The sequence below is a fragment of the Vidua macroura genome, chromosome 5 (genome assembly GCF_024509145.1).
Source record: "Vidua macroura isolate BioBank_ID:100142 chromosome 5, ASM2450914v1, whole genome shotgun sequence".
Taxonomy (NCBI): domain Eukaryota; kingdom Metazoa; phylum Chordata; class Aves; order Passeriformes; family Viduidae; genus Vidua; species Vidua macroura.
In genome coordinates this window covers 26,724,282-26,738,108 of record NC_071575.1, presented here as the reverse complement: position 1 = coordinate 26,738,108, position 13,827 = coordinate 26,724,282, and the positions used below count along the sequence as shown (strand labels likewise).

Here is a 13,827-nt window from a genome sequence, read left to right as displayed (position 1 = left end):
AGTTGTCTCTTTTATTGAATTTTGTGGTAACTACTGAGAAAATTAATTGGAGTAAGTGGCAGCAGAGCTTTTACCAGCAACAGCAGTTCAAAAACCTCAATCCATTTAATTGATGCTCCCCTACAAGTTCTCCAAACTTCTCCTCACATCCCTTCCCTTTTTTCCATATTGTGAGTAAGGAGCACAGCCTCTGTAGAAATGCTGCAATTTTTACAAGCATATGTGTGGAAATGAGAGCACTGGTGTCCATTTGGTATGATAACAAATATAATAGAATAAGGAACTTTTTATTTCTGACTGTGCCAGCTCCTGGACTAATTTCACAGGAGCCCACAAAGCAGAGACTGTGGAGAGATCCTAATAGATCCATCCTAATGGAAGTAATGGAAAAATATTATTAGCACATTCATTCACGTGCTTACTAATGTGGGATGGGAATGACGCTAATTTTAAAAATCTGCATTTTGTAGCTCAAAACCCACAAAGTTCATCAGAATAACTGATATGTGCATGTGAGACCATTTTTTCTTTGTTTTATTTTGTTCTAGACCCACTGTACCAGAAAATGGATGGGGCAGAGGTAAAAGGGCAGCTATGAAAGTAACTGAAGCTGGTAGAGTGCTGGCCACTGTTTCAGGTCCTTAGTGCTGTGTGGTGGCTGGTGGATACAGAAGGGAAATAAGTGAAGGAGAGATATGAGGTGTCAACAAAAGCTTCCATTTGCATAAGGGCAGCTGTGCTCGACGCTGAGTTTTCTGTACCTGTTATTGGAAGCCAGTGGGAGGCAATCATTACAAGAATCCATAAAGCTAGCTGTTAATTGAAACCCACATTTAGTTCAAGAAAAAAAAGAAAAATTCAAAATAGGTCTATGAAAGAGATGAAGTGTCATGGGAGTTATCTAAGATGCGCAATTTTTGGAAAATATGTGATACATGCAAGGCAATCTGAGAATTATTTAAAAATATGCACAGATGACATCCACTTGATTGTGTCTTGTGAGTTGTGTTTTGTTTGAGGCACACTGTGATGCAGATTTGATTGTTGGGGGCACTCTGTGCCTTGGTTCCTTCAGGTTTGCTTGTGCTGAAGGGCTCCTGTCAGACTACTTGTGTCAACTTAATTATCTAGTGAATTATACAGTGAAAAAAACACATGAATTTTCCATAGCACTGAGATTCTAAACTAAAGTGAATGCTATATTTAAATCTCAACTAAAATTGATAATATTTAAGGATCCAGGGAATTTAAAATGTTACTCATGACAATCAATGTGATTAACAAAGACTGTCATGAGAAGTTCAAAAAATAAAAAAACAAAACAAAGAGTTACTATGCTTATAATCTAGGTCTGAATCTGTGTTTTCAGCTCCAAATTTATGAATCTCTAGTGCTCAAATTAACAATAAAATGTGGGTTTGTGTGAAAATGGAGATATCAGACATTTCTTGTAATACCCAGTTTCTTATACTATAATAGGTATAATTTTAATCTTAATTCTTAAAAAAAAACATTTAGAACTTCACACATTCACACTCCTGTATGAAGAAAGATCACCAGTCTTGGCAGATACTCAGAGCAGAAACTGCTTTTCTCTATGCCTCTCAAAATGTAGAGTGACAACAGAGTTTGGCAAGCATTTTGAGCAATGCTTCTTTTAAAACATTTTAAAATACTAGTACATACTCCTGTCTGTATTCTGCTTTATCAGCTGGGCTCACACACACCTTTGAGTGGCTACCCAATTTCTCTTCAAAAAGAAATAATAGAACATTCAGGTTCATACTCCCATCTTCAAAAATTATTTTTTCTCTATTCACATACTCAAGCTATCTCTCTGCAAAAGAAAAAAATAGATCTTTTTATGAGCTACCCATGGTGTTTCATGATCCAACCCATCTTCATCACCTTTCTCTACAGAGATCTTAGGTAACTTTGAAGCACTGAAACTCTGGGAACTCTATTTTCTTTTCAAACAAAAGAGGAAGATCTGTTTGATATTTGGATATAAGAAACAACCATCAGACTCACAGAGTAATGCCAGTAGGAGAAGCTCTGCTTCAAATGTTCAGATATATCTGAACTGAAAGATATATCACTTACCATTGTAACACATGAGTGGAAAGAATTACCATTTAGTTGTTCAAGTTTTATTTGTTTTCTGAAATAGAAAATTGGGTTTGGTAATTTAGTCTCTGGACAAAATTCTGTACTCTTTGTGGCAAAGAAAGGAAGAGGTCAAATAGCTGTATTTGTCTTGTGTGAACTAAATGAGCTCAATCATTTTGAAATTCTGATAAATCTGAAATACTGACAAGCATGAAATTTCCCCACAGTGCATGTTCACATGCTTATCAAACTAGTAATTGTCAAAACAAAATCCCAGCAAAATGACTGAACTTGTGAATTGACCGGCCTGCACAAAAGTCAATATTTTATTACCACTACAACAAAGACTTTAAAGCTATTCAAAACTGTATTCTTCAATCTAGTCTGCAATGCAGAGGGAAAAAAACAATAACAAAACCAAATACAAAAAACCTCACACCCTAAAGCATGTGATTAAGTTCATCTTTACTCAAGAAAGATGTGAAATACTTGTTTCAATTTAGACAGAGTATTAGCCTGAGGGAAGTCAATAAAACTGTTGACAACAGCTGAAGAATGTGAACAAGAAGCCCAGTCTTGTCTTATAACTGTAAACAATATATTTCTCATCTACACAGCAATCATTATTTTATTATGTTTCATTTAAAAATATACTATGCTTGCCTTTTGATACTAGAACAGCTATACAGTAAATCCAGCAGCTCTCAAACAAATTTGTATTCTCAGGGTAACCATAGGTTTGACAGATAAAATACTGAAGCTGAGATGTTAAAAATAAGCTTTTTAGTACTAGTCGAAAAAAAAAGTCCTTTGAGATCATATAAGCATGTTTGAGAGTGGTTGCCTTGCAGAGTGGCTTCCTTACATGCTCCTTACAAACTCATATCCTAAGTTCTTAATATGCAATTTTTTGGAGGGTGGGAAGGTAGCAAAGGTGTATTTACAATTTAGAACAGGAACAATTTAGAACATAAAAAACATCTCAAAACCTTAGCTTTTGCAGTGTTAGGATAACTGTATAACTGAGAAAAGGAAAAAATAAGAACTGGTAGAAACTCCCTTAGGTTACACATGTCAAGTACTGTAGTATCTAAACTGCATGACAACATCTTATTGCATGAGCACTTAGCACATGGCCTCGACATAGAACCTGTCTCTTTGTGAGGATTATTAAAATTCATATGGAACCCATCCGTCCTTCTGAGTATATTATCCTCCAAAAAGTTGTTGTTGAGCCAGGAAAGCTGTAGGTGCTACTCCTTTAGTTTGCTTTTCTTCTGAAACAGAACAACCTCTCAAAGCACATTGAGAGCAGTAAAGAGAGCAACTTTTACAAGTATATTCTTCTTTTTGAAACACTTTGACAGGATTACCTTTTTATACACATACCTGTGCAGAAATTATTCTCCTACATAAATTCCAGTGTCTAAAGGGCATGTAAATGTGCATGTTCTAAATGCTCCGTCAGATTTCTTTCTATTGGGGCTGATAGAGTATGAGTGTTTTCAAGAGCAGAACTTGACATTCTACTTTCAGCACCTTTTTGTTTGTGTGAATTCAGCACAAAAATACCAGGAATCCAGAAAGTTTTGTCTCTGATTTTGTTTTAATTTCTCAGTTTAGTAATTTAAGATCTTGTCTCTAAACTATTATTTTGTTGTTATTCCTCCTGTACTTTATGGAAATTATTTTTGAAAACTGTTTATGACTTCTTCAGAAGCATCTGAGGCTGCAAAAGAAGCCTCTCTCCATGTTAAAAAAATGTTACAGTTTTGCATAATCTGAACTGAATTTTAGTAGTATGATCAGGTTTCTAATAATTGCTTTTCTTTTTCAGGAAAGCATAGATTTGGGTGAGATCATGTTTTCCCTTTGTTATTTGCCTACTGCTGGGAGAATGACTTTGACAGTCATCAAATGTCGGAATCTCAAAGCAATGGATATAACTGGTGCATCAGGTGAATCTACTTCTTTTAAACAAGGCAGAGTCTATTCAGAAAGGGGATTAATAAGTGTTCCTTGGGTTTTGTGTGTCTAACATGGCTGTGGGATGGAAGTAGCAGAGAATGGATACAAACCCTCTCTAGATGGAGTGGCAGCCAGTGTGTCTGTTCAGCACGGCTGTACCTTTCCTTTGCATTTACACCATGATGAAAGCAGTGTTTGCCAGGGTCACTCAAACCTTTGCAACCTTTTACCTTAGCAGTATAACATTCTTACCACAAATATTGTTCTTGTGCTACCCATTTGAATGGCTTTGAGTCCTAATGCATGAGCTGATTATATGTTACTCAGATCCGTACGTCAAAGTGTCGCTGATGTGCGAGGGACGGAGGCTGAAAAAGCGGAAAACAACAACAAAGAAGAACACGCTGAATCCCATTTATAATGAGGCCATCATCTTTGATATCCCTCCAGAGAACGTGGACCAAGTCAGCCTCTCCATTGCAGTGATGGATTACGACAGGTAAGCACAGTTCTCTTTCTGACCATTGAGACAATTCCTTATCACTGCAAGCAACTGCTTTCTGCCTCGAGCTTACAAGCAGCTTCAGTGTCACAAAAGGTAAAGCCTTGGGGCCTTTTAATGAAGAGGTTTAAAGCTTCCACACCTCTTAGAGCACATGGCATTTTATTTGTGTCATAAATGACTGAAACGAGGAAGAAATATGGCTCAATTTTCTTTCAGGCCACTAGGCCTGACATACATTCCTGTCCATTTCTAGGGGCTGGACTATGTACAAACTTTATAAATCAGGTATGTCTTCTGGCTTAAGAAAGTCCTCACACCTCCAATACCAACAGGTATTTGAAACTAAAGAAAATTTCAATGACTAAAAAGGAATTAAATGCTAATTATGTCATTGAACTAAGTTGTAATTATTTCTTCAGTTGATTCAGTAAAATAACCTTTCCATATGTAACCTTCAATATGTAACCTTTGGATTCAGCCCTCACTGATAACATATCTTAGGCTAATTATCTATGGCTCACTGAGAACTGAGAGGAAGAGACTCCTGCTTAGAGTGGCTCAAGGACTGCAGGTTGATCAAGACTGACAGAACCCTGCCCAAGCCAAGTCTGCTTCATTCAAGTGCTATTTGTAATGAGCTCTTGAGATTGCAGGGCAAATACACTGTGAAAGTCCAATTTAGTAACATCACCCTTCAGATTGTTTTCCCTTGCCATCAGATTTCTGGTTGTTCTCCAAGTTCTGCCAGGAAGACTTTCTCAGTCAGACATGAGAGTGGCACTGTGGTGCCATTAGCAGGGAAGGGGCACAGCAGCTTGCACACTTTCAGTCCTCCTCAGCTCCTCCCTTCCCAGCACTTGCTAAGGGGAAATTGGAAAGCATTATTCTAAGGTACATAGAGTCAAGGTACAGAAACTTTCTGATGTTTCTCAACCAGTTTATGGCACTGTGAGGAGCATGAAATATTAAGGCATAGCCTATTACAACTATGACTCTTACCTTTCACATTTTTGACTGAACTTCCAAAGATCACAACAGCTAGAGCTAAGAAATAGTTTTTGAAATTATGTCTGAAGCATTTGCAGCAGGAAATGTATTCCCCACCATTTTCCTTCACCTTCCTCTCTCACAAAATTCAAGCATGTTTTCCTTCAGATAACTTTGTGTTATGATCCTTTTCTGTCCTTGTGTTTTTTGGGCTGTAACCTTTTAATGGCAAGGATTATGTTTTCACTGCTATTTTTATAGCTGTTAGAAGCATTCTGGTAGTGGCTGGAGGTTTTTGATGTTACCATTACAGAATTTAATTTTACTATACTACCATTAAAACTAATATCTGTAATAAATGATGTGAAAACTTTGGCCATGTATTCTGTGCCACACTAAGCCAGTAAACAGAATTGTATATCAGATGTTATTAAAACTATTTTTCATTAAAAATAAATTCTTTCTCACTCTACAATTCTCAGAGTAGGGCACAATGAGGTCATTGGAGTATGTCGGACGGGAATCGATGCCGAAGGCCTTGGAAGAGATCATTGGAATGAAATGTTGGCTTACCCACGAAAACCAATAACTCACTGGCACCCACTAGTAGAGGTAATAAGTAGCAAAATTTTGTCCTTGATATTGAAAGATTTTGCCCCTCACATTTATGGGCTGCTGAGAATCACGAAAATCAGTGCAACACCTGTAGATCAGATAAAAGATCATTAGCACAGCCTAAATCTAGTTGCATGGGTTTATCTGTAATTTAAAAGTGCCATTTCAACAGTTTCCATGATGCTCTGATGGCATTGTAAGATTGCACTTAGATGTTTAAAATTTTCAGAGATTTTAATAAAGAGCTTACAGCTACTTTGAAGAGATCATTTGTGAAAATTTCAAAAGCAATCATTTCCTATTCAAAAATCGTTAGCATAAACTGCTGTTGCTAAAACATTAATCTGTAACTGGCCTGCAAATTAGGCTAAATTGTGGCAACATATGAGCAGCTCCCTCCAGAGTTATTCAACAGATGCTTACTGGAGCTTTTTCAAATGTAGGGGCGATTATATCTACAAGTCCCTGGGCTTGGACTCCTTCTGTGATCTTCTGCGGCCACACATTGTTGGTGTTCTGTACACAAAATCCTCACAGCTCTGGACTCAGAAAGATACATATTGAAGCCTTAGGAAGCAGCAGGGCACTGTGTAGCCCATCACAAAAGCAATCTGTAGAAAAATGAGCTGCTGCCTGAGGCCATGTGATTCCCCCACTCTGGAGCACATGGCTGCGCAGCATGTCCTGTTAGAGGTAGCAAAAGCATAATATCAAGGCTTCAGTAAAACACCAAGAAGCATGTGGGGGCAAGGAAACTGAGTCAAGGCAGCAGAGGAGTGTCTTTTAGAGGTTCATGGCTCTACCTGGTTCATGTAAATTAGGAGACAGAGGTACAACCCCTGATGGTGAAATAAACCCATTCCTGTGAAATGAATCAGAGGCATTTTTAGAAGGTCGCTTCAGAAATTTTCTTCCCATTATTAGTTCTGCTGGACACTTTGATCCAGAGACTAGAAAGGGTCTAGATGTGATCTGGATTCTTTTTTTAGGGAGTATCTTATCCTCTGAAATGAGCATCATGCACAGCCAGACGTGATGACATTTGTAAAAATAACACTTTTCTTGCAGCTACCTGGCCGAGCAACCAGTTTTGATAGCCAGGGATCCTGTTCCTCACCCAAACCACCGCTTACGCCCTAGGAAGCCCAAATGGATCCATCGTGCTCAGTGTCCAAAACTCCCCCGTAGCTCACATCTACATCAACAGAAGGTTTGGCTTCCACAGATTAACTGTATCCATATTTTTTAATCAAAATACATCTTTCCTATTCTAAGTCTTATATGATGGTTTATAATAATTTGTTAAAGTATGAATGAAGTTGACTCTAATCAAATATAAATCTTCCTTGTGCGAATTCATTAACCTGTTTTATCTCTCGCATATATCCAGTGTCATATTCAAGCAGTGGTTTGATGGGGCCTGTATCTTTTCACAGGCAAAGAAACCAGAAAAAAAAAATCCCTTAAGTAATTCAAAACTACTGCACCTTTTAACACCTAATTCTTTTGAGGGAGAGCAAATATTCATATACAGCTCATGTAGTAAATTCCTTCTAAATTGCACTAAATCCTCTATGACTTTGCAAGATAGCACTTCAAACTGAATGTTGCATGAAAAAAACCAACTGCTGTCATGTTTTGAGTATCTGGAAAATCAGTTCATTCCTTGGGCAGAGAGGAAGGGCTGATTTAAAGCCCACTGGAGCCAATGAGGCAGATCTACTGACTTCAATGGGCTTTAGGTCCAGCCCTTCTGAAACAGGTATGAGAATTGGATCTATGCAGCTATAACCTTGCAGCACTCATGATGACAGCTGCATCTCTACACAAGTCAAACTGCAGAGGAGAGAATGCTCAGAACTAAAGGAATTGATTTAATGTGATTTATCTCTTCACAAAATTGACCAAATATTGCAATTACCCACAACATTTTTGTGATTCTTGTTTTAATGTGACAGACAGATTTCTTTGAAGTTATTTTGACTGAGTGCACAGCACACATGGAATTTAGTTTCTGGTTGCTGTCTGGATGCCTCTAGACACATACGCTAAATATGAATTTGAGATGTGTTTTCTGTCAGTCTATAGGCAGAGAAATCAAAATGTGACTATTTTACAAGTAAGTAAACTAATTTATTAGAATACACAGTGAGAGCAAATGCAAAAAATCTATTGGCTGTAGTCAGATACTTTAAAAACTAGAAGAGAACTATATATATATTATTTTGTGGATTTATCTCCAAGCACTGCAGTTTACCTCAATCAGATAAATCACATAGTTCCTTTCTTTTTTTTTCCTTTTTTCTTTTCTTTCTTTCTCTGAAGAGTGTAGCACAGACAGCATGGTTGGGTCTGAGGTTTTGAAAGCTGGACTGTAATTAGAAAAAGTTGGGTGGTGGCACCTTTTGTGTCTTTGCAATATATATAAAGAAAACAGAGGAGACTGTTTTCCAAAACATATTTTTACAGAAGTGTCATACAGGAGAAAAATCTACAAAGATTGATCTATGATAATGAAAGAAATTTTGAGAATTCATCTGTATATGAAGGGAAAAGGTTATTTTGGCAAACTTCTGAAGAACCATTTTGAGTTGGTTTAGCCTGGCTGACACAGAATACGTTCCTGAAGATCCAGTCCCTCCATGCCATTGACTAATCTCTAAGGCAGTCAAAAGTGCCTTGAAGTGTCTTAAGCTGCTCCAGAAAAGCTAGCAGGGCTGGTCCTAACATTGCAGGTGTATCTAAGTCAAAAAAGGAGGCAGCTTTTATACCTTGCCTCCTGTGCCTATGAACACAGCAAGCAAGGAAATAAATATAAAAATCAATCTATCAGACAATCTTTACAAATAAGGGAAAAAAAAGAAAAAAGTGAAAAAAAAAGGCTCCACCCAAGTTTTTGAATGCCTGTTTCAGGTTGTTATTCATGGCCTCTAGGCTGAAATGGTTTCTCCCAGAGAGGATTGGTAATGCTGAACACTGATCCTCCCTGCTTAAGATTGTATTTTCATCACCATAAATACAGAGCAGACTTGCAGAATTTCATTCCTCCTTTTGCTCTGGATGAGTCATTTTTTTTAATAGGAGAACAAACTCTCCTCTGTGAGGTTTTTTCTCTCCCATCTTTCTTATCCTAACAAAATTCTGTGGCCTAGATCATTTTCAACAGGATTCTGCAAGGCTGATACAGAAACAGATATATATATATATATATGGAGATTGAAAAACTATTTTATGTATACATTTATCTTAATATAAATTATATCAACAGTGGCCTTTGTGGCCTAGAAAATACTTTTTGTAATGTGATACTGTAACAGTTAATCAAATATTCTTTGCACTTTTTTGCACCTAATATCCAAAAAGCAAGCAAATTCACGGTCAAATGTAGCATAAGTGTTCAGCAATGAGCAACGTATTTTTACCTATTTTACAGTTCTGTGACTATCCTGTGTGTTTCATCATAGGTAGTAAGGTATTTCAAGATTCATTTTCTTAAATTTTAATTGTTGTCAAATACCAAAGGCTCAGTTTGTGCCCCTTGTTGTGTTATTTTTAGTATTGTTAATAACAACAGTGAATGACTTCTGTGTCTAAACTTGATTGATGGGTGCTCTGCATCTAGGAGAAATCAGACTGCAAACTCATCTGTACATCTAGCTTCAAAAATGATCCCTCAAGTAATTATCTTTATTCCCTTAGCAGCGATTAATAGAATTAGTGAAAAAGGTATTTTTTCCCCATTGTTTCCTTAGCCATCTCAAAAGACAGGATAGGTATTTAGCTTAACCCATCCATTGGCTTTAGAGCTTGTTCACAAGTTACTCTCAGTGACATCACAGAAGCGTCAAGGAAGAGCTTAGCACAGTTTAAGTCAAGGAATATGTTGCTCGATGTATATCTTTATTAAGGAATTTTAAATATTTTAATTTAGAAATTTGGAGAAGCTGTCTACTCCCATCTGGGGTTTTTTTTTCTGCTTATTCACAATTCTCCTTTATCTCATGCATTACTCTAATTTGGGAAAAAACAAATGTGGCAAAGGCTGGTTTAAAATATATTGTTGTTCTTTTACAACAGTCAGAAAATCTTTCTTTCCTAAAGGCCTGACTGATTTTGCATGAAGCAGTTTACTGGAAAATGCATCAGTACTTAATAAGAATTTTATTTGCATGGCCTGGCTTTTTTATGCTTTCACACTGCACAGGTGAGCACAAGCTCACGAAGATTTAAGTCATGTACTGCACTCCATGACCTCAGTTTTGGATCCCAGTATTTTACAGCTCTGGTGACATGGCCCTTCCCCTCACCCTCCCAGCAAGCAACCAGCTCTTTCCTCACCATCTTTTGTCTATGCTGGGCTTAGGAATATGAATATTGGTCAGAGATAAAGTGGCCAGCAACTTCCCCTGCAAAATTTCTTCTTCAATAAATGCAATTCTTTGGACTACTTATGTTTAGGTAACAAAATTATATATTTTTCTTAAAGAATCACCACCACTTCCAATATTTTTGAAGAAAATATTGAGCTACCATTGAATGTTTTCATTGGGTTGATTTTTTTCAAGGGAAAAAGAAATTACCTAATTTCTTTCTGTGGATGCATTTTTGGAGCAATATTAAGAAAAAGTTTAGTTAAAAGATTCATTTGACCCATCCTTTTCTCCTCTTTCTCGGCTTTTTAATTGGATTCAATGTAATCCTTTTAAAAAATTTTTAACATGATGATGTACAACACATACATGATAGTCTAGTTACAAGATTATTTTACTATCTCTTTTTTATAAGCTTTTATATGTACTAACTTTTTATTATACTCCATTAATTTAACAGGCTTTATACATCTGAAATAATTTGTCTGTATTTTTTGGGTGAGCAAACATTCAAAAAAAGGGTATTTCAGAACTCAGTAATAGAGTTCTTCTTCTGCTGAAAATATAACATTTTTCAGAAATCCATAAATGTGCCTGCCAAATTTGAAAATCACCTTATTTGAGCATGCAAAAACCTAGGTTTGCACATACAAGTATTTGCACTTGCTGGATGTACAATCACTATTATTTAGCACTTCTGTTACAACAGAAGTTGTATGTAACCCATACCTAATAAGAAATACGTTTCAGTTCATGATAAACACCTGAAAAATGTGTACTGAGTGACAGTTCCTTGACCTGAAAAGTTCATATTACATTATTTCTACAAATGAACATACTTGAAAATTTTATAGGTGTTAAGATATGATGTATATGTTAATCAGACAGTGAGGTGACTTTTGGACAAAGTTCATGTAATATGTGTTAGACCATCCAAAATATGGATAAAATATACCAAATATATGAGAAATATTAATGGAGGTTTTCATGGGACATTTTCTCTCTCATTCACACCACAGCAGAGATTCAGTTTAACTCAAGATTCATTTTCATTTAGCTTCTGAGTCTTGCCAGTCTAAACTGAGCTCTCTGAAAACAGCTAAATTATGGCACAGAGCAGACCCAGAGCTAGAAAAGATGAAGGAAAATGTGGCAGTAGACACAAAGCTGTTCCATGCAAATGCCCTGAAATTGAAACCTTCCCCCTGTAACAGATTCCAACAGTTTTACCACTTGTCCTTTCTTTCTCTGCTGTAAAATGGGACAAAAGAAGCACGTCCCTGAAGAAGCATCAGCATTAAGCATAGGAGTTAATTGGGGTGCTGATCACAGCCATTTGCCTTTTCCAAGGCAAAAATTACCTTAACTTCTAAAAGTGTCTTTTGTTTACTCTTCTAGATGAATAAATATCTCCTGCACAAGGCACTTTTCCTTAACCCTGGAAAACGACAGTTTTTTAACAGCATGAAGGAAACCAGGAGCTAGAAATCTAAGAGAAAATGAAGCTGCAGGTGGGATTTGAATTTCACAGGGCAGTCTGGTCAGGAAAATGGAACTAACACCTTCAGTCTTGTGCTGAGTGCTAAGGGATGTTTGGTGATAACAGGTGCTCAGGGCTGTGATTTGATGTTTTATCTGATAGCACCTCTACAATGTTGCTGTTGCTGGGAAACCTCTTTACAGGCTCAGAGAGGAGAATGCCTCTGCTATTGCCGCGTGAATTCTTTTCCACCCAAGTGTAGACTGTGATTCTTGTGTTCCATAGGGCTCAGGCCTCTGGAAGGGCACAAAGCACGTTAAATTTGCAGAATAGGAAAAACCAATTTGGCGCTGTGCCCTCATGGGGACCAGTCACTTTGTTGGTATTAAAGACAAGTGTTTGTGCCTTGCTGATCCAAGGGAGGACATTTCTTACAGCACTCTGTGGCTCAGCCTGTGTTGCTGAGCCATGCTGATGCTATTGAAGATCGTCAGTACCAACATTGTCAAAATATAGCTAATACATATAAATACAGGTTATATAGGTTGCCAGAACATCAAAGCTCCCTCCCGTGGAAAAGGATGATGACTGCCTGAAAAATAAATCAAGGCAGTATGTTCTGGAAGTTGGACCTGCAGGAAGTCACAGAGTTGCTGTGATGAAAGTGGAGCTGCTCTGTAATAATTTATTAATACAATATTTTGAGTTGACTATTGGTCCTGAACTAGGTGACTTCAATAAATCTACTTTAGGGGGGAAAATATTTGACAGGGGAGTGTCTCTCAGGAGCAAATGAGTTGTATAAAATTTTAATGTCCATCTTGGTGGCCTGGGAGAGTCTGCTGATTCTGTAGCCAGTCTGAAAAATGCATCTCATCTAAAATGGAGAAATCCCAAGCAGGCATAGGGAAAAAGGCACAGGAAAGATCAAGAGATCTGGTTCAGAGCAGACAAGATTTATGTCTCAGCAGGATGGGGATGCAAGCTGGTACTGTAGTTCACAGAGAAAATAGGCTTGGCTGCTCTCCCATGAATGGGTGGGAAAGCTTGAGACAGGATAAATATGCATATAGACTGTTATTTTCAAATCCATTTATTTGAAATATTTAAGTTTGCATATTTAAGATTAAATATTTAAATGCCATTCTATTTTTAATGAAGTGGAGTATTCACGGACTCTCTAAAAGAAAAGTTGTACATCCATTCAGACTGCCTGGGTTGGCACAATTAAGACAGACACAGTGTCCCAAAGCCCACCAAAATTAAAGAATTGTGAAATCCTGACTCTCCCCAGGAGAAGTGAAGTCAGGAAGCCTGACACAAAAAAAGAACTGAAGACAGACCAAGGAAAGGATGAGGGCACAGCTATTTCATCACAACTTCAGGGTTCACAAAGTCTTTGATTAGAAAAGAGTGCCAGAAACATGTTTTCGTGGCAGCAACCTACCTTTTACACAATTTTCCTCTCCTTCAAAATACAAGCATATAAGTGGTTTTGAGAGATTGCTTTTAAACAGTTTGGGATGTTTTAATACCTTAAAAATTCAAGACATAAAGTAAAGTAAATCTATCCATGCATCTACCCATGAGGAAAATAAAATAAAATTTAAACAAGAGTGGGGAGTAAAAGCTTTCTGTACAATAAATAAAGGTCTAGAACATGCTTAAAATCGCTTTCCTGTGTTGAATAATGGTAGAGATATTTTTTTTTATCCTGGGACCTCTTAGTTTAAAAAGGAAAAGCTATGATTCTGATTGTAAAGCAATATTTTCCTGCAGGTATAGAATTCCTA

General features: G+C 37.1%; 1 protein-coding gene across 1 annotated transcript in view; it reads left to right on the top strand.

The window, feature by feature from the left end:
* The window catches only part of SYT10 (synaptotagmin 10), a 33,331-nt gene extending 25,955 nt beyond the window's left edge, over positions 1-7,376 (top strand). Inside the window, exons 4-7 of the mRNA XM_053977964.1 lie at positions 3,947-4,067; positions 4,405-4,576; positions 6,052-6,181; positions 7,253-7,376. Coding sequence (XP_053833939.1) covers positions 3,947-4,067; positions 4,405-4,576; positions 6,052-6,181; positions 7,253-7,324 — 495 coding nt within the window. The 3' untranslated portion in view covers positions 7,325-7,376. The remainder of the gene's footprint in view (positions 1-3,946; positions 4,068-4,404; positions 4,577-6,051; positions 6,182-7,252) is intronic.
* The last annotated feature ends 6,451 nt before the right edge of the window (positions 7,377-13,827 follow it).